Genomic DNA, 19,045 nt, shown 5'->3' with positions numbered 1-19,045 from the left:
CCAAAGGCTACCTCTCTTAAGATAATGCTCCACTAATATTTTAAAGTAAATAAATAAATGGATGGGTGACTGAGCAAACAGTAGAACAACTAAAATATAAAGTAGAATAAGATTTTTAAAAAAGGGTGCTGTAAACAAATATAGCCCCTCTTCCATTTGCTAGTTTTTCAAACACACAAAGTCAGCTAAGTTTTGACTCTGTATCTCCAAGCCCTTCAGTGTTTTTCTGAAAACAAGGAATTTAGTGCACCAACTTTCCATGTGAGACAGACTCAGGATATACCAGGTGTTACTTGAGCCGTGTAAAATAGGAATTATTGTTTCTTCATTTTGAACATGAACTTCCAGTAATGTAGCCTAGAATGGATTAAGTTTTTGGCAGGCACATCCTCATGTTGACTCATGCTAAACTTACCCTCAACTAAAACCATCAAGCACATTTTTCATATATTTGGTATTAAGTCAAGCCTTCTACATCCTGTGTTTATACAGTTCATTTCTGGACCCAAATGCAAGACTTCACATTTATTCCCATTAACTTTTTATGTTTGAATCTCTCCTTTGTCCCAGATGCCTCTGTCAGCATATTATTAACCTACACAGTGCTTTGGCATTCTTCGCTGACCAAAAGCTCCCCATCACTAACATCAATACTCAGCAAGCCAGGGTTAAACTACATTTTCAAGGAAAACTATTCTTGCATGTTTATTTGGATGGAATGTTCATTTAGGCACAACTTCTTGCATTGCTAATAATCCTTCTAGACTTACATCATTTGTCAAACTAAGCATTCCTCTGTGTTATCTACAGGATACCAAGAGATGGTATACTTTTGACAAGCAGGACGTTTCCCTTACATCCTGTGAAGTCTTGAGTTTAGAAGAAGTGTTCTCAACCCCGTACTACTGACATTTTGGGTTGGATAATTAATTTTTGAGGGGATGGCTGTCTTGTGCATTATTGACTGTTTAGGAGTCTCTATCCAGTAAAAGGCAGTGGAAAGTCCCTCCCTGCTGTCCTCCCTGAAGTCATAACAATAAAAAATGTGTCCACACATACCTAAACCTCCTGAGTGGGCAAAATAGTCTCATTCCTATGACCTAATCTACCTATTATTATTTTCTTAATCTTTTCATAACTATAGTTATAAACTAAATATATAGCACTAAACAGCTCTATATTCAGAATTAAAGATGTAGCTAAATTATAAAAATATATGAATCATAAGGAAAATGATGGGACAAATAAATGGAACAGGGATAATATAATCCTGGACTTAGAATTCAGGTTAAATTAATACCAAGGCAAAAACAGTATAAGGATATTGAATCTTCCATAGGAATTATGTGGTTTAAGTATTATTTGAACAGTAAAAAAGATGTGAGCAGGGGCTCAGTGGTTAAGAACATGTACTACTCTTCCAGAAGACTGGAGTTTGCTTCCCAGCACCCACATCCAGTGACTCACAACCACCTGTATCTCCAGCTCTAGGGGGTTCCACTGCCTCTGGCCTCCCCAGGCAACTGCACCCAGGGGCACATACTTCCCCCAACACTCATGTAATTAACAATACTAGGAATCTTTTGAAAAAGATGTAGGCATATTAGCCATTTGATAATGGAAGGCAAATAATTTATGTACGTTAATCACACAGAGTATTCAGCAGTGATCAAAATTATATGCTTAAAAACATTAATGGCATGGGAGAATATTTGCAAGAAAATGATGTGAAAGCATAAAGGTGTTACATATGCAGAATGGATATCAAGTTTTCAAAGAATATGTAGGTATTGAAGGTATAGAAAAAGATCATAAAATACTAATAATGGCTATAGGATTGTGATGGAATTATTTATGATTTTAATAATCTTTATACTTTTTATGCTTCCAACATTTTCTTAATGTGTTCATGTGTTTTTGTCAAGTCTGTGGTGTAGGGTGCTAGTTCTGGGGAAAGAGACTTCTGTTGGGGTAGATGTATTGATAAGGACTGCCCATGTGACTAGGGAAGAGCATGACAGCCAGGTAGGGTGGTTCAGAGATAGCACATGAGGAATGATGATGATATTTAAGAGACTGAATCAATCTTAGGGAAAAAAATTCTGTGCATCATTTTTCATAAAGGAAAAATAGCTTGACTTTCCAGCCACATCCTAACCTCCAAACCGGTGGTTCCCAGACCTTAGAATGCTGGATTTATCTATTAAAAAATTTCTGGGCTCCATCTCCCAAGATGTGTATTCTTCAAGGCTGGGATGAGGTTCAGGGATTCATTTGGACACAGGTGGTCCACAGACCACAACTATGGTTTGATTTAGACCCTTCTTTCCCTTCTTGCCTCTAGTTTCTGGTAATTTCTTCCTAGTTGTACACTAAAAGGAACTGACTTAGGCCCGAGCTGGTGTGTTGGCAAACTGGATTTTTTAAAAACATCCCAATTTATTACATTTTCTAATTTCTGTATGCCCATTTCAAAGGACCTGTGGGTTAATAACCACCTTGTAAATTTTCTGAGGTTTCAATAGTTGGCCCTGATAAACTATTGGCTCCAATGCTCCACAATATATACTTTATAAGGTTTTAAATACTTTGAAAATGGAAAGGATAATGAAAAACCATTATGCTGATGAGAGCTATGACAGAATAAGTAAATAATAAAACTGATTAATTTTAAGAAAACTAATTTTTATTATATTAAGAAAAAAAAGCACAGTAATAACTTTTAATCAGCATTTCCTATTTCTTTCTATCCCCCAGCCCCCATGACAACTTTTCATGAAGGGGGATACACTTGCTGAGATCTTTGAGAGCTGAGAATTGGTTTCCTATAGATGATGGACAGCCATGGAACAGTACTCCAGGGTTGAGAACACCACCATATGTTCAGCCTTTGCCTCCATCCTCCACAGCCCTCAGCCTCTGGGTGTTGAAATGCCATGGCCATGAATTCTGTAGCACCCAGCTATAAAATCAGCTCCTTTTTCTTCTTCCCCAGCTCCTGAGACAATGTTGTCTCTAGGAGAGCCATTTCAGATGTATTTTCTGTGTTCATGTGTGGGAGGCAGCCTAAGTACAGGCGAATAACATAATTCTTTCAATACTTTGACCAGAAACATTTAAAGAAAATTGGACCTGAAGCCTATACAGTTAACTGAGGCAAATTTAGAGCCCTACTTTTAAGAAAAAAACTCCCTCAGACACCTGCTTCCTAAAGGTAAAACCAGAAAGGAAATGAACTCTTGCTTAAAAACAACCCACCTTATTTTATGAGTTATCAATTTTCTAGCTGGCATATAGGCCCCCAGCTACTTAGAGATCCCCACGAATCTCAAGCAAGTACTGAGTTTTCTAAAGTGTCTAGCCTGCCTTTTTGCAAACAGCTCAGATTCCTGAAGCTGAGACAAGGACCACAGTCTCAATAAATGAAGTCAGGGAGCAGCAGAAATCTCTGATGCAGGCTCACTACTCAAGATGTCTTCGATAATACACACATTAAGATTTGAGCTGGATTACATTTACATTACAGGATTACTGAATCTTGGGCTATGAAGGAGAGTATCTTTCTTATCTTTGGGGTAGCTCTCTCAGGTGAATAGTCAACAATAATGCAAAACCCTTGATTTCCTTTTAGCTGCTCTAGTGACTCTGGAATGGCACTTATCAATCTCTCAAAAATGAGAAAGGACTATATAGCCTCCCATCACCCCCCATTGATAAAGTCAGCCTTCTTAACAGTAATTGACTGCAGAATTAGTGTTAAAGGTTAACAGTAGACACTCTTACACTGCTGTGTCCTATAAATCACATACTAAGGCTATAAAATACATGAATGCATTGGAGAAATGGTTAGGAGTACTGGCTGCTCTTGCAGAGGACCTGGGTTTAGCTCCCAGCACCCACGTGATGGCTAACTCGAGTTTCAGGGGATTTGATGCCTTCTTCTGGCCTCCACAGGCATTGCATGCACATGGTGCAGACAAAACACTCATACACAGAAAATAAAAATTAATTAATTAATTTAAAAAATAAGAACAGACTCTGAAAACCATAAGGACAAAAACAAAGCTGATAAGGAAAGGAGATTTGGATAAATCTTAGTTCTAATGGGAAGTCAGAATCAAATACTTTAAATTAGATGCTAGCTTTGCTTCCTCTTAGTCTTTCTCCAAGCTTTATTTAGTTGGGGAGGCAAAGAATTTTCAGGCGAAGTATGAATATTCAATTATATGTTTTAAAATCAGTCATTTGCACATCTACTTGGGATAAGTGCCAGAGTTAACATCAAAGACATGTGAAGGACCTCTTGTCTGAATGGAGATAGGAGAATTCAGCCCTTGCAAACCGACTGCAACAAATGAAGCCAGCCCTCTAACAGATGGGCAGCATACTTTTCAGCTTGCTGATAGCCTAATAAAAGACAGTGGCTTTTAAAAAATGGAGGACGTGTACTTCTCAAATTACATGACCCAAAGGGAGTTAACAGAATAAAATTAAGAAGGCATACAACAGGCTGTCAAAAATGAGGACCAGATTACAAGAACTTGAGAATCCTAAACATCGAGATCGAAATGACCTTTGGATTAACAAGAACAAAATCCATCATTTAAATCTCAGGAAAATGCGCACTGATGGGAGTGAGTGCTGGGAGCATCCTAGTAGGGTATTATAGGGACTAATAAAGAAAAACGAGACGATGATGTCTTCTTACAAAGGTGATGCCGATTCCCTGGAAAGGCAGGCTGTAGTTGTCACGTGCCTTTCCTTTGGTACTAGTCTTCCACTATGCTTTTGAAAGTAAAATCTCTCCTGTTGATTGCTGTAAATTGCTGAGTTAAACACAGATCCTAGAGTCAAGCAAAGGAAGGCTGAGTTTCCACTCACCAGTCCCTTTCTTTCATTCTTTCCAGCTCCTCTTCCGCCAGGTTCTGGGGCTTCCGCATCCCTGTCTGCTCAACCTTCCCACTCTTCTCCTCCTTCTTCTTTCCAAATCTAGAGAGAGGAAGGAGACAGTTAATACCCACATAGTTTATTCAGCAAACTTAAGATATATATGATATGACCTCATTAAGCCATAGTTCTTTATTCTAAATCATACAAGATCAGTTGCATAAAAGAGAGTAAGATAATGAAAGCAAAAAAGTGACACAGAGACAGTCTCTCTCCTCTTTCTTCTTTTCGTTCAGATATCTATTATGTACTAAACATAATATCATGTGACTAGGAGACTTTTGATTTTGAACTCTTAATTCAGTGGAGAATAAAAAAATGGATTGTGACTCATGGGGAACTAAGGATGAACCAGTTTTCTAACCAGGTCTCCAAACTCCTGTGCCATTGCCATTTTAAGGTTAAATTTACGTGATTATATAATGACAGGTGACATTACTAAACACCTACTTCAATGCTTTCCTTTTATCAGGGAAGGCCCAGAAGCTCCAAGGGTTTCTGAGCATCGATTCCCACTTCTACTGGTTCAAGCCATGGCTGGTATTAGGATTTGTTAATTGAAATTGCAAGTTGAAAATAAGTTCTCTCTCACAAACTGCCCTCTCCCCTGTCTGTTTCTACTACTGGAGTTCCTCTCCTACATTCAAGTCTAGTCCTGGGACCTTGGTCAACTCTACGCTTTAGTTCTGTTAGTTTAGTTCCATCCTAAGGCCCCAGACCCTTTTCTCCTGCCCCTTTGTATTCTGCTTGCCTTCTTAACTCCATTCCTATTCTCCACTAAAGATATGACCTGGTATCATTTTTAGAAGTAGCTAGGAAACCAAGAAAAAAATACAGACAAAAATATGTAAACATTAGCTTTCAAATATAATTCAGATTTGCTGATGTATTCAAGACCCCTCTATAGACATCTAAATAATATTTCCATGAATAGATTCTATAGCTTTCTCAAACAATTCAGAAGAGGCTTAGAGATTGTTATTACTATAAATCTGTTCACAAGAGAAGTTAGCACCTTAGTACATCACTTGGATAAATAATTCTTCTTTCAAGATATTATTGACTATAATAACATTTTATAGAAAATGCAAAACTGTGGGGAGCCAGGGTAGAAATAATGCCTTGGAAAGTTGATGAGAGCAAGATGCTGCCAAAACTATAAGCTTGCTTTTTCCCATGGCCTGTATTTAATTCAAAATTTGGATGTCTAAGATAAAAGCAGCCTTGTTTTTGAAGGACAAAAGTAACTTAGCTCTAGTTTACCTTGATCTTTATCACCACACCCCACACATACTTTTTCCTTTGGTATCTAAACTATTTCACTTGAGCTGCTTTCAAGAGTTTTACTATGTTCCCACCACAGCAAAATATGTTTGATTGTTAGTTTTAATTTCTGCAAAGTATTTTCTTTTTATCAAGAACTGCCTACTAATTCAACCAATTCCACAAATACTATAAATATTTTTATTGAAAGTTTATGATCTTTATTAAATTTTCTGCCCAATAAAAAGGTCAGAAATAGCTATAAACTTTATCTTGTTAGAGTGAATGGTTACAGGTAACCTTGTTTTATAAAGTTTGGGAAGGTTTAAGAACAGAATTAGGGAATAATGATGATGAAAAAGACCCCCACATTTTAAAACAAAGGAACTGAAACCGAGAAAAGTGAGTTCACCCCCCCCCCCCGCTTTGCAGTCAGATGAGTTGGTCCTCAGTCTCAGTGGTAGGGGTGGGGGGCAGTTTTGAGACTGGAGAAGGGAAGCATCAGTCTGGAAACTTCTACTAGCCTCCCTTTCCTTTCCATAGCAGCCCTTTGGGAAGTTGTTTTGTAGCCCTCCTGGCTTACCTGAGATACAGAAAGGAGAGTTAAGGAGGTTCATCTCCCTATTAGCTATTTTTGTGAGAAAAGTCATGAGGCCCTTGCCTGACTACAATCACTGCTTTGCATGCTAGAAGTTTCCAAACAGCCCCTGCATTCCAGGCCTCTCATTATCTGTTTGTTACCTTAGAAATTTGAGAGTTACCTATTCTGGGCTAGGTGCCTTAAGGAAATTGATTATAGGTTAACCTGGCTTTATATAAAAGATACTTTGCTGAAAAAATTCTGTGCACGCATATGTCTTCAATCAATAAAATCTTATTTTACATGTACCTAGGTAGTCTGTTTAAAGAATCCCATGATAGATCTTTTTGTAAAGTGAAAAAAATCACCTTCAACATATTCTTTATGCAAATTTAGACTTTCATGAATTGTGAGTTCACTTAAAACACCTGACCCTGCTCATTTCTATAGAGATTACATGAAGCAGCTTCAAGGGAAACTTTTCCTTCCTTTTCTGTTCTTTTCTTTTTCCTCCCTCCCTTCTTTCCATCTCCCTCCTTTTTCTTCCTTACATTCATTCATTCCTTTAAAAAGTACTTATTAGGATGCACTATGTGTCAGATATTACCATAAATATTTGATATAGATTTTTACCACATTGAGATACAAGACTATCTACCAACGGCATGGAATTTACATTCTAACTGAAAAGACAGTCACAAAGCAAGCATGAATATATAATCACAAAGTGTGAAAGGCATTAAAGAGGATCTTAAGCGAGATAATAATAGAGAATTGATTGATTGGGAAAGGCCTCACTGAGAAAATGGCATTAATCTGAGTATCAAGTTTAGGAAGTTCTAGACAAGCAGAGTAGGTGGAAATCCTTAGTACGGATGCAGCACACATAGAGACTGTGAAGTGGGAAAGGCTTGGTTCCTTTCAGGCAGTAAAAGAAGACTAGGGCAGTGAAGCCCAGAGGCACTTGCATGGGATGTGAATAGAAAAAGCACAGGCTGAGGGTCTGAGAGAGCTGGAAGTATAATGTCAGAGTCAGAGCCAGGGTAATGAGAAGCACTGTCAGTAGGTGAGAAAGTTGGGTATCAGGGGTTGGCTTTCCTAGTGGCTTGGGCTACAGAAATGGCCACGGAGAGCAGAAGAACTGGTGAGTTAACAGAAAGGGAGAAAAAGTTCAAGATTAAACACGACTTTAGCACGCCGTTGAAAAACCAAAGCAGATGGGCTCAGGTACAAGTCTATGGAACTGTGGCATATAAAGGTTGCATAAGGAGGGAGGCAAAAGAAGAGAGGTAGGAAATGGCCAGAGATAAAGAAAGAACATCAGGAGAGTGTGCTTTCAAAAGTATCTGAATGGCTTGTGCAAGGATAACATGGTCAACAGATGGGAATGCTATTGAGCAGTCCAATGAGGGGAAGACTGACAAGTGTTCACTGGATTTGGCATCCTGAGAACCATTTTTAGTCTGGGCAGGGTTCAATAGAAAGGTGTGAGGAACAAGTCAGGTTGTCCAGAATAATGGCAGGTTATAGAGCTGTGACCCTGTACAATTCTTTCAAAAGGCTGAGCTGGCAGGGTGGGAGCTGGAGGTAGAGGGGATACTGAACAAGGAGGTTTCCAACTGGACTGATACCAGGGAAACTTGGCTTGCTTATAGGAAAAAAAATCAGAGAGGAAGGTAAAGGTTGCCTAAGGAGGAGAGAAGTGAATATGGTTTTTTATTGTTTTTACTTTCTTAGATTCTTTTATTACACTTAGGAATTGTGACATTTCCCTTTAAATATAGTTCAGAGGCATCAAGTACAATCATGTTGTTGTGTTGTGATCCCTACCTTCCACTTCACAATTTTTCATTACTCTCCACTCACGTAACAGTAAAGTGTCACCTTCCCTTCTTCCACCTCCCGATGGCTACCATCTTACAGTCTGTCTCTATGAATGTATTTGGGATACTATATAGAAGCAAGATCATAGGGTAACTGTCTTTCTGTATGTCTTATTTCACTTAGTATAAGCTCTTCAAGCTCATCCAATTGTAGAATATAAGAGAGTTTCCTTCCTTTTAAAAGAGAAATAATAATTCTGCTGCACGTAGATTCCATATCTGATTTTTCTATTCAACCATCAATGGACATTTGGTCTTTCCCACATTTTGCCTATTGTGAATAATGTTGCCAATGGGCATTGGGATAGAAGAGTCAAGTTTCTGGTAAGGGAAGACAATAGAAATATAAAGCTCCTCTGGAAAGACTAGGCTTATATAGAAGGGAAGTGACCCAGGAAGAGTTGCATCTGATGATCATAGGATCAATAAGGGGGCGGCACAGGTAGTGTGACATAATATACATGTGAGATGGTTATTACCATAAAATGGAATTTCTTGGTAAAATTTAAGAAGTTAAAGAAGATGAGATTTCACAAGGGAGATGAAACCCTCAAAAAGAATAATAGAAAAATACCCAAACTAGACCTAACATTATTTTTCTTGAGTAGAGAACCTCTAAAAACTCATGCGGCAAAGTAGAATTTGGTAATGGTACAACTACCCATCTATTCACAAATGAACAGTCATTACACAAAAGGACAAATGGTACAACTACTCATATGTTCACAAATGAACAGTCATTACACATTACATACAGGAGGGCTCAACCTTTCACATTGCAACATGATGCTGTCATCTACTAATGTGTTGGGCCACATTCATAACTATCCTGGGATGCATGTGGCCCATGGGGCATAGGTTGAATATACTTGTGGACTACGCAAATGGTGTGAAACTATCGCCAACATCAATTGTCAAGTAAGTAGCTACCTCCTCCCAATATAAGTGACTACACAAGTCACTACTGCCTTTTTAGTTTTCTGTATGATGAAGATTTTGCTATAATTTTTTGTAATTAACTGAGCAAATATTTTCTTCTGTATCTAGTTGTTTTATAGATAGCGGTGACTTTTAAATTCTTTCCAGATTCCCATGCACATGTGATGAATATTCCCTTTTCAAAATGGGTATAGCTCTAGCTCTGGTCTTTTCCTCTACATCTCCTCTCTCATTTAATTCATTTCTTAATTCTGCTAAGTCTGTCTACAGTTTTTCTTCTAGCTCTCATAGGGGAGTTTATGCAGTGATTGTCATCGACATTTCTGTCTCCATTCAGCACACACTATATGAAATCCATCTTGAATGAGGCTAATGGGGATTAAAAAGTCAGGCAAGAAAAATGTTCAGACACTCTTGTTCCAAATCAGATGCAATTATGAATCTAAAGAGAGTGGAAATGTATACATTTCCACTGCATTTCTACTGCTGCTATTGGGAGATGTGTGAGGGTGTCAATGGTGCTTAGAAAAGACTACAAAATCTGCTCATCTCTAATATTAAAATTAGAAATCTAAGGATCAATGTCAGATGTTAAAAAGTCCAAACTTCACGGTCATTATAGTTTCCAGATTTGGATAATGGCTCTTCCACCCTGTAACTATGCATCGTATTGCCTCATTGTTTTATAAATTATACAGTTTGAAATAATTCAAGCAAAGTATGGGTGCAGAGAAGTTCACAGGCCTTTGACTATTATTTCCATAGTCTATTCTGAATTCCACCCATAAAAGGTTTCTGTTGTCTGATTTATTCCAAATTGGGTTCTGAATTAGCATATGCATATGCTGATGAAAAACCCCATGTCTTACAATCTCACATGGGCCTGTGCACTTCGGCTAATGCTTCTCTCTAACATTTATGTCATAAAGGTCTTTCCTCATTTAGCTCACATGATTCCCATTGTACTGGAGAGTTAATGAATCTGATAAAAATTCAGTGAAAATTGACCAATTAGCCCCCTCCCCTATTGTTTTGGCTACCTAAGGGCATTACCTACTTTTATGCTCATATTACTGAAAGAATAATGAATAGATTTTTTGTTTGTTTGTTGCAAGGCAATCTAAGAAGAAAATAATACTGGGATTTTATTTTTGGCTTTCCATGCATACATGATTGTAATGGTGTTATGAGGTGGTTATGGTTTGTTCCATAAAATTTCATGTGTTGGAACTAGGTTCCTACTGTGGTAGTGTTGAGATGTGATGGGAACTTTAAGAGGTGCAGTGTCTATTAGAAGGAACTTAGGTCATAGGGGCAGTATGTCATGAATGAACTTGTGTCTTTTTCAATAGCCTAGGTTACTTTTCTTGGGACTGGATTAGGTCTCTTGAGTGTAAGTTAGGTCTCATGGGTCTAGAGTAGTTATCATAAGGGAGTCAGCCTCTCTGTTCTCCCTTTCTTGTACACATGTTCCTTCCATTTTGCACTGCTTTCCCCTCCTGCTTCTTGGTAACACTATGACACATTCAAGACCAAGTGCATGCCACTGACATACTTTTAGTTTTCCAAAACTACAAGCCAAATGAACCTCCTTTCTTTAGAAGTTACCTAACCTTAGGTATGTTGTTATAGCAATGAAAAGCAGTCTAAAAACATATGACTTATGCCTGTGACTCTTAGAAGGAGGTGAAATATTGTTAAACCCAGAATGCTTTTCAGACCATAAAGAGTGTATTTAAGTGCTACAGATCCAGTCTAGTCAGTAGCCTCACATAGAAGTACACACACAAACATATACATAAACACTTACACACAAAGCTTTCTTACTAATCCTAAACTATAGGACAGTTTAAATCTTGAAATTAAGAGTCCAAATTAAAATCATAATTTTGGATATGTTATCTAGACATTCCTCTTGGGTAAGTTCATGTTTCTAAGATCAAAAATTGTAATAAAATAACAAATGTGTTTAATCCCACTGATATGCTTACTACCCTTGAGGCTAAGTCCCACCCCCAACCTTAAACACTTACTTTTTTCTGAGCTGTCACTTACTTCTGAGATGTGACTGTTAAATTGGGGGTCAGGGTAACCTTTCATTCCAGAGTAAGGAATCTTTAGATATCAAATACATTGATGTTTATTTTTAGGCTTAAAAAGCAGGAGGTCCTGGGCTGGAGAGATGGCTCAGCAGTTAAGAACACTGATTGTTCTTGCAGAAGACCTGGGTTCAAATCCCAGCACCTACATGGAAGCTAACAACTGTCCACAACTCCAGTCCCAGGGAGTTACAGCCTCTTCTGTCCTTCGCGGGCATTGCACGACACGGGTGCACTTACCTACATGCAGGCAATACACGGATACACATAAAATAAAAATAATGAATAAAATATATTTTTCAAAGCAGGTAGGTCCTTTACCATTGTAGGCTTGCTGCCTAAATTGATCAGACATCTGCTGGGCAGAGTCTTGGGTGGCTGTCCAGCTAAAATCAGCTGCTGGGGATCCCTGAGCTAATTTGCTTTCCCCACACTGAGAGGCTAGGAAAGGTAATGGCTTTGGAAACACTGAATACATTAAAGAAAATCCTAAAGAGTTAGGAAACAAAGCAAACACACATCACCAGTAACCATATTCCCCCAAAGAGAAAGAAACCAATATAAAACCAGCACCTTGGGAAGCTGATTCCTAAGAACCAGTGAAGGGGTTTGCCAGCCACTAGATAGTCACTTTTGTTGAGTATTTTTGTAGCAAATGAAAACACTTTTCTGAAATTACTAGTTTAGCAAGCTTAGAGGGGTTAAATAAAAGGAAACAAAATCTATGAAAAAGAGGCCAGAAATTAAAATGAAAAGACAACAAGCATGAATGAGCAAACAAGAAAGATAAAGATACTAATAAGGTCTGATTTTCAGATCCACACAGGGACTCTGAAGAGCTTATTAGCTGTCACTGCCACACTGGGCTTTAAGTTATTCTCCCTTTCTCTGCTTTCTAGAAGAAGAAATGCTCTTCAGGAGTGCAGTGAACTTTGATTAATTGCTTTCATACTCTCTCACTGGCTTTAAGACACGGTAGGCAGGAGCTTCAGTGACTCAGACTAAATGCCTATGATTTCTGGGAAATACATTTAACATTAAAGCGATGCATTAAAGAAATAGATCTTTTTTGCATTTTTACGTTCTTTTAATAGTGAGAAAGGCTTTCTTTTTATTATATGTTTACTTATTTCAAAGCAGTGGAATGTATGCAAGCTTTCTTCCCTTTTATTATTTTTAACTGAATCTTTGGGCTTTTCTGAAGACTGGATGAGTAAGTCGACACACGGATCTCCCGCACACAAAACCTAAAACTAATTCAAACAGATCATGTGGCAGGAAGTCAGACTTCAATCAACAGCAGATATTCCCTTCTCATTTGTGTGCCTACAATGTCTCTTTCTCCCTCCTTCCTCCTATTTTCTCTACTTCCTCTGCCAAACCCAAAACTTGGGAAAGGAAGAGTGTTCTGAGGCCAAATTCTACCTGATTGTAACCTTTTTCTATCACTATGGGAGGTTCCCCAGTTACACAGGCTTTCCCAGGCCCAGTCAGTCCAAGTACTCTGCACACTGACCATAGGTTCATCCTGCAGACGGAAATAACTTTGAAGTTGCCAGTCATAGACTAGGGGCCAGGTGTGTGTGTGAGAGAGTGTGTGTGTGTTGGGGTGGGGGGTCAGCTCAGCTCAGCACACTGCCTGGGAAGGGAAAATCTAACTTGTGAAAGAGACCAGATTCTAAGAGGAATGACTAGAAAGTTTTATGGACATTGGGGGCTTTATCTGCAATTATTAGATGAAATGTCAATACAACTTAAAGTCCGATAGCAGATATTAACATGCATATAATTTGTCTAAGATCCCTGGTCAGGGAAGAACAGGAGACAGTGCCTAACTTATGTATGAGAAACATGGCTGATGTGTGTGTGTACTTACTGACAATAACTATACAAAGAACAATGTTAAAGGGAATCCTGAAAGTTGTCACTCCATCTTCAGATGTTAAGAGAAAAAGGGCAGATTTTCTATGGAATTCATCTGCACTAAACGAGAAAAAATGATTGAGCTCCAGACCCAGTCTAATGGGAGCAAAACTTATCTTCATAACTGATTAAACCAAAAAAATTATCACTTCTTTGATGCCCAAATTAGCATCTTTTCTCTAGCATACTGAATTAATTAGTTGAGTGACAAAGAATTAGTCCATGTAGGATCAAAGCTGAAATCATATTTATCTGAAGTTTAAAATGAAGAACACAGTGTGTTAACTCTCTATAATTCGTGTAACGTTCTTTTCTGTTCCATAGATTCGAACCCTTCTGCATGTCACATACAATATAACTAAGGTTTTTTTTCCCTTTTCATATTCCTCTTTTTAATAGATAAAATCTTCTCTGAAAAGACAATGAGAGAACATTTCAGATTTCCCTCCCCATCCTGGAGGTGGGAAATTTTTTTTCCCATTGTGCCATAAAAATCTAAAATTATGTGGGTTTTTTGTCTCCCATTTATTGTATAAATACAAAAGAAGCAAGGTAATTAATGCATGGTGGAGCTGTTAAGAGCCTTAAACAATGGAAAAGAGTGACTATATAGGCTCCTAATAAATGATACTTTGAAACTTTTCTTAAAAGGTGAAAGCCCTCTTTAACTTTGGTTCAAAATATTCCTTTTCCTGTAAAAGAAAAGGCAATTTTAAATATGGGAGAATTATTGAGGTTATTTTCTGAGGGATTACAATTTGCTAGAACACTTATTTAATGCTTTGATAAGGGGCATAACATTTTTACTAACCAAAGCAAGCTTATGTGGATGTATTTATCTTTAATCAAGACTGGCTATAGTTCCTTAGCTAAGGAACTATTGGTAGTTGATCACTGTGGGGTGAGGGAGAGTTGCTCTTCTTTAAGGGAGCGATGCTGGGTAGGCTGAACAGGCTCCAGTAGATGAACTCACATCAAGAGACATCTGAGGACATGACTTGATAGGCCTTAACATATATGACAGAATACATGAAATCCTGTGGATGGGCTATGTGGGGGCAGAGAAAGGGAAGGGGTCTAAATATGATTAAGATGTATTATATGAAATGCAAGAAAGAATCAATAAAAATACATCAAAAGACAACAATAACAACAAAAAGACTGAATGGAGAGTGGATTCAGGAAGGGAGTGTGGAGATGAGGAGGTTCTAGGTGGTGTGAGTCACTGTATACTCTGTAGAACATTATTTTAACCATCACTTACATGAGTGCTAGTCAAGTGATGGGGCTGTGTTTTCATGTATTTATGTCGTAGTTATTCAATAAACACATGCTGAACATATTCTTTGTGCCAGTTCCTCCAAGAGGTGCAGGGGATTCAAGCAAATGAGTTAGGTATGTTTTCTATTTTCCTTCTTAGTGATGGATGCGGACTGAAAAGCAGGGTCAGGATCTCAGGGGACACAGTGTTTGTATCCTTTCTTCACATTCCCTATTCTAGAATGATCAAACAGTAAGTCTTAACTCAGGAACTAAAGCTTCCAGTGTCAGAGATACCCTGGGAACCTGCAAATCACCATGCTGGCTTAGTTCATGTACAGCAACAAGCTAGTTACAGACAGTGTCCACAGCCTCAACAAGACCAAATGGGCCAAACAGTTGCTTATGTCACAAAGTAATGGACACCTGGCTAGCCCAATGCAAAGGGGGCACTGAGTCACTTTAAGTTTGTCTCATGATGACCAGTTCTTTCATGTTATACAAACGTACTGTTTTCAATAGTGCCAAGTCAAATTCTAGCATGAAATTTAAATCTAAGGCCATTATTAAAGATGATTTATATGAAATATATTATCTCTAGAAGTAAACTGATGTCCATATTGCACATAAATGTTTGATTCTGAGTGTTTGTAATTATGGTCCCCTTAAACATAGGTTTTGAATAAAGACCTGTGTGAGGTGGGTAATGTGTTGTTTAGTTTGACATTACTTATCTTTGTGTTTAGATTTCAGACTTTCCTTAACAGAATTCCAAATCATAACACCTCTATCTGTGCTCTCCTATAGGAAAGGTTTTTTATTTTTTTAGAAAGGGCTAATTAAAAATTATAATCCCTAACTTAGTTTATAAGGCAAGGGATTATGATTTCAAAATTTTTATGTTAGAGTTAAAGTTATCTAATATCTGTTCTTATTTTATAAGTCCCATATGAGCAAGACATAAAATGCAATTGATTTTCAACTATGAATAGACTGAGGGGGAAAACTATATAAGGAATGTCTGAATGAGATTCTATGTAATATTTTTACTTTTCTAGGTCCTCAGTGACGTAAGTCATTGGAAATATGTCAACGTTGTGTTGCCTGAAAGGTTCTCCATTCATTTTTTTTAAAGTTTAAAAACATTCCTTTCCATAGTTTCTGGGTGAGTTTAGATATTGGGAATCTATGAGTAAGATATAGTTACCAACTACAAAATGAAAAGCGACTGAGCATTCTAAACAGACTTGCTGTCAACTCACTGAGCTGCACAATAAACATTGTAGGCATTCTCCAAGTCCCATGAACTATGCCAAAGGAGTGTGGCCCAGTGTGACAATGACTTAAGGGCCATTGAGAGGGCAATAATGTTTCCTTTTGTCCATCAGGGTCTGGACAATAATTTTCCACAGGTATAGATTTCCCATGGGATTCTAATTTTATAAACATGGATACAATTCCATTCTCCACCAGTATAATATCACTTAAGAACATATGACAACAATGACAACTTTATCCCTGACAAGATTTTGCAATCACTAGAATTTCAGAAAGAATTACAAACAATGCACAATCACAAAAGTGTGCTTTTGCCTGGAAATGCTCAGGAGCTGAGCACACTGATGATTTACAATATGGCCAGTGAAATCAGAGATTGATTTATAGTCTGTCCAAAGCATCAGGCTTCTATTTGCTTGTCCACTAGACTGTGAAACTACTATTCTGCTTTGTAAGTATATTTTCTTGTTCCTCCCCTTCCTGTAGCAATGGCTAATTTTTCCTTTCTTCAATACCACAGATGAATAATTCCTGCAGATTACTGATACTGCTCTACAATACAAAATGGCTGTCTGTGTGCTCACAGAATAACAAAAGAAACCAATGGGAGAGATTGCACACATTTGCAATGAAATGCCCAATCCTATAAAGCGTGTAATTAAGTAAATCAGAGGCCCAAGCCCTGAGTGAAACATCTAGAATGGGTCACAGCATATCTTTTAAAAAGTTGCTTACTTTCTATCACTTAAATTAAGTAAAGGGTATTTCCTTGCCTCTGGGGCTATACTAAAAATATCAGATCAATTTTGGACCCTATCACATAAAAGGATATTATGAACTTCACTTCTGCCCACCTATGTCTTTATGTAGATGACAGGGTATTTTATAATCTGTTAACTTGTGTTCTTGAATGGCTCTGGATGGCTGGTGCAGGACACACTGGCAGTGTCACTCTGATGGTGGTTAAATGACAACCATTTTTCAGAGCATCTGCAACCTATATTTGGCTTTGGATTTAATGCTTCTGGTTTCCCCATGTTTAGTCTTTCTAAACTTCACCACCTAATATTGAAGCGACTTCCAATAACTAATCTTTTCCACAAACATCAGTCATATTTGATTCTGTAGAAGTCCACAGTATTTGTGCTTTTCATTTTGGAAGGTTATTTGGAAACCCAAGCCAATATATTTTTTCAAGTGTGACTAAGCTGTTGTCATTCATTTTACACCAATCCTACCTCTGTCTAGGACCTGTCCTACTGAGCTTCAGATGCTCACTAATCCAGTCAATCCAGTGATGGGAGAATCAGTTTGGGTAAAAGAACAATAAATCCAACCATTATCTCAGTTCCGTAAAGTAATATTGAATGTGTTAGTAAGAAAGGAAAAGAAGAACAAACAAATAAATAGTTTGGTAAAGAAAGCCTAAGCAAGAAGTGTTTCATCTAAATTTATCACGTTGAGAGAGAGGTAGTTTGAAATGTGCCAGACTCGTGACTCTCAGATTAGAAGACTCATGAATAACTGCATAGCAAGTTATTAGCATGTTATATCCAAAACAGTGATTATTTGATAAGAAGGCAAACATTTTAAGGTAATTCATAAGCACTTTGAAATATAAAATGCCATTAAGAACCCATCATGAAACACATAAAAGTAGGGTTTATTTATTTATCTATGTATTGGATTTACATAGAATTTCTATGTGAAACATATACATTATATATCGTTTTTAGGCAAGCACCAATATATTGCAAAAACAAAATTTTCAACAAGTGCTTTTGAAATCTTGTTTATTTAATTATCTGCCTCTGTGAGAACTATTCCACTTGAATTTTCAGGTGTAAAGAATTTGTGTGAAAAATGTTTTTAGTTGCTCAAAATTTCCAGGACCGGAAGGATCTCCCAGGACTGAAGGATCTCATGTTTACACAATCCCTCCGAAATCTCAGAAAAGCAAGTGACCTGTCTTAGGTTGCACATCATGTTTAAGACCAAACAAAGACTTGAATCCTTCAATCCAGCTCATAGTTCCTTTGCCCAGTTATCTTCCCCAATTGTTTGTCCATATGCCATCAATTATTAACCTGATATTCTGAAGCCTTGAAAAGGAATGCTATTCAGCAAAAGTTATTTTTTAGAGCTTGAACTGCCCAGAAATATAATTAGTTATAATGACAAAGTCCAATTTAGCAACTACTGGCCAAATATATCATGCCAAACAATGCGAGGGTTTGATAACTTTCCTATTATCCTAGGCTCTCCTTTTCACTGACATCTCACCCTTGTCCACAGGCAGACTCTTATTATATGCCATCTGATCTGATCAGATTGCTAAGAAACAATTCCTCAATTATTTAGCTCAATTGGTTAGAACACTGTGGTAATGGGGTCAAGGTCATGGGTTGTCTCCCTTGTGTGGACCAGTTAACTTGGACTGATTCCATAACCACAGCCTCTACTTGCAGGCCCAGATGGTTTTACAAATGCCTGCCAGTGGTCAAAAGGGCACTCACCAAGAATATGTGGGCAGAGCAGCTTAAATCCATCACTCCCCTAAGAAAAACAGCTCAATGCCAGATTTGTTGAACATATGTGGGCTAATAGTAACAATTTTACAGGTGAAAGACAGAACATTATTCCAGATTTTATGATACTATAGAATTGAAAATCTAGAGTTTTAGAAGTAATTTCCAGAAAGTATGAAAGTCTGTGGTAAAGCTTAAATTCTAGCAAGCTTTTGAGATTTACAGGAAAAGTTTCAAATGTGAGCAAACTTTCTTTTGAAGCTGTCTAACAGTTTCAAAAATATGGGAAAGATTGAGTAAGCAAAATTGTTCTACTCCTATAGAATATTGTTTTTTTTTTCTTTT

The 19,045-nt window shown here is 37.6% G+C and overlaps 1 protein-coding gene across 3 annotated transcripts in view; it reads right to left on the bottom strand.

The window, feature by feature from the left end:
- Pard3b (par-3 family cell polarity regulator beta) overlaps window positions 1-19,045 on the bottom strand; it is a 1,142,550-nt gene that overhangs the window by 203,367 nt on the left and 920,138 nt on the right. For all 3 annotated transcript variants that reach the window (XM_017801393.2, XM_017801395.2, XM_029569916.1), the window contains exon 19: window positions 4,882-4,989. In XM_017801393.2, the coding sequence (XP_017656882.1) occupies window positions 4,882-4,989 (108 nt within the window). The remainder of the gene's footprint in view (window positions 1-4,881; window positions 4,990-19,045) is intronic.

This window comes from Nannospalax galili, unplaced genomic scaffold (assembly GCF_000622305.1).
Source record: "Nannospalax galili isolate Female #2095 unplaced genomic scaffold, S.galili_v1.0 scaffold281, whole genome shotgun sequence".
NCBI classification, from domain to species: Eukaryota; Metazoa; Chordata; class Mammalia; order Rodentia; family Spalacidae; genus Nannospalax; species Nannospalax galili.
Note: the sequence above shows the minus strand (reverse complement) of the source record. Positions and strands in the feature narration are given on the sequence as shown.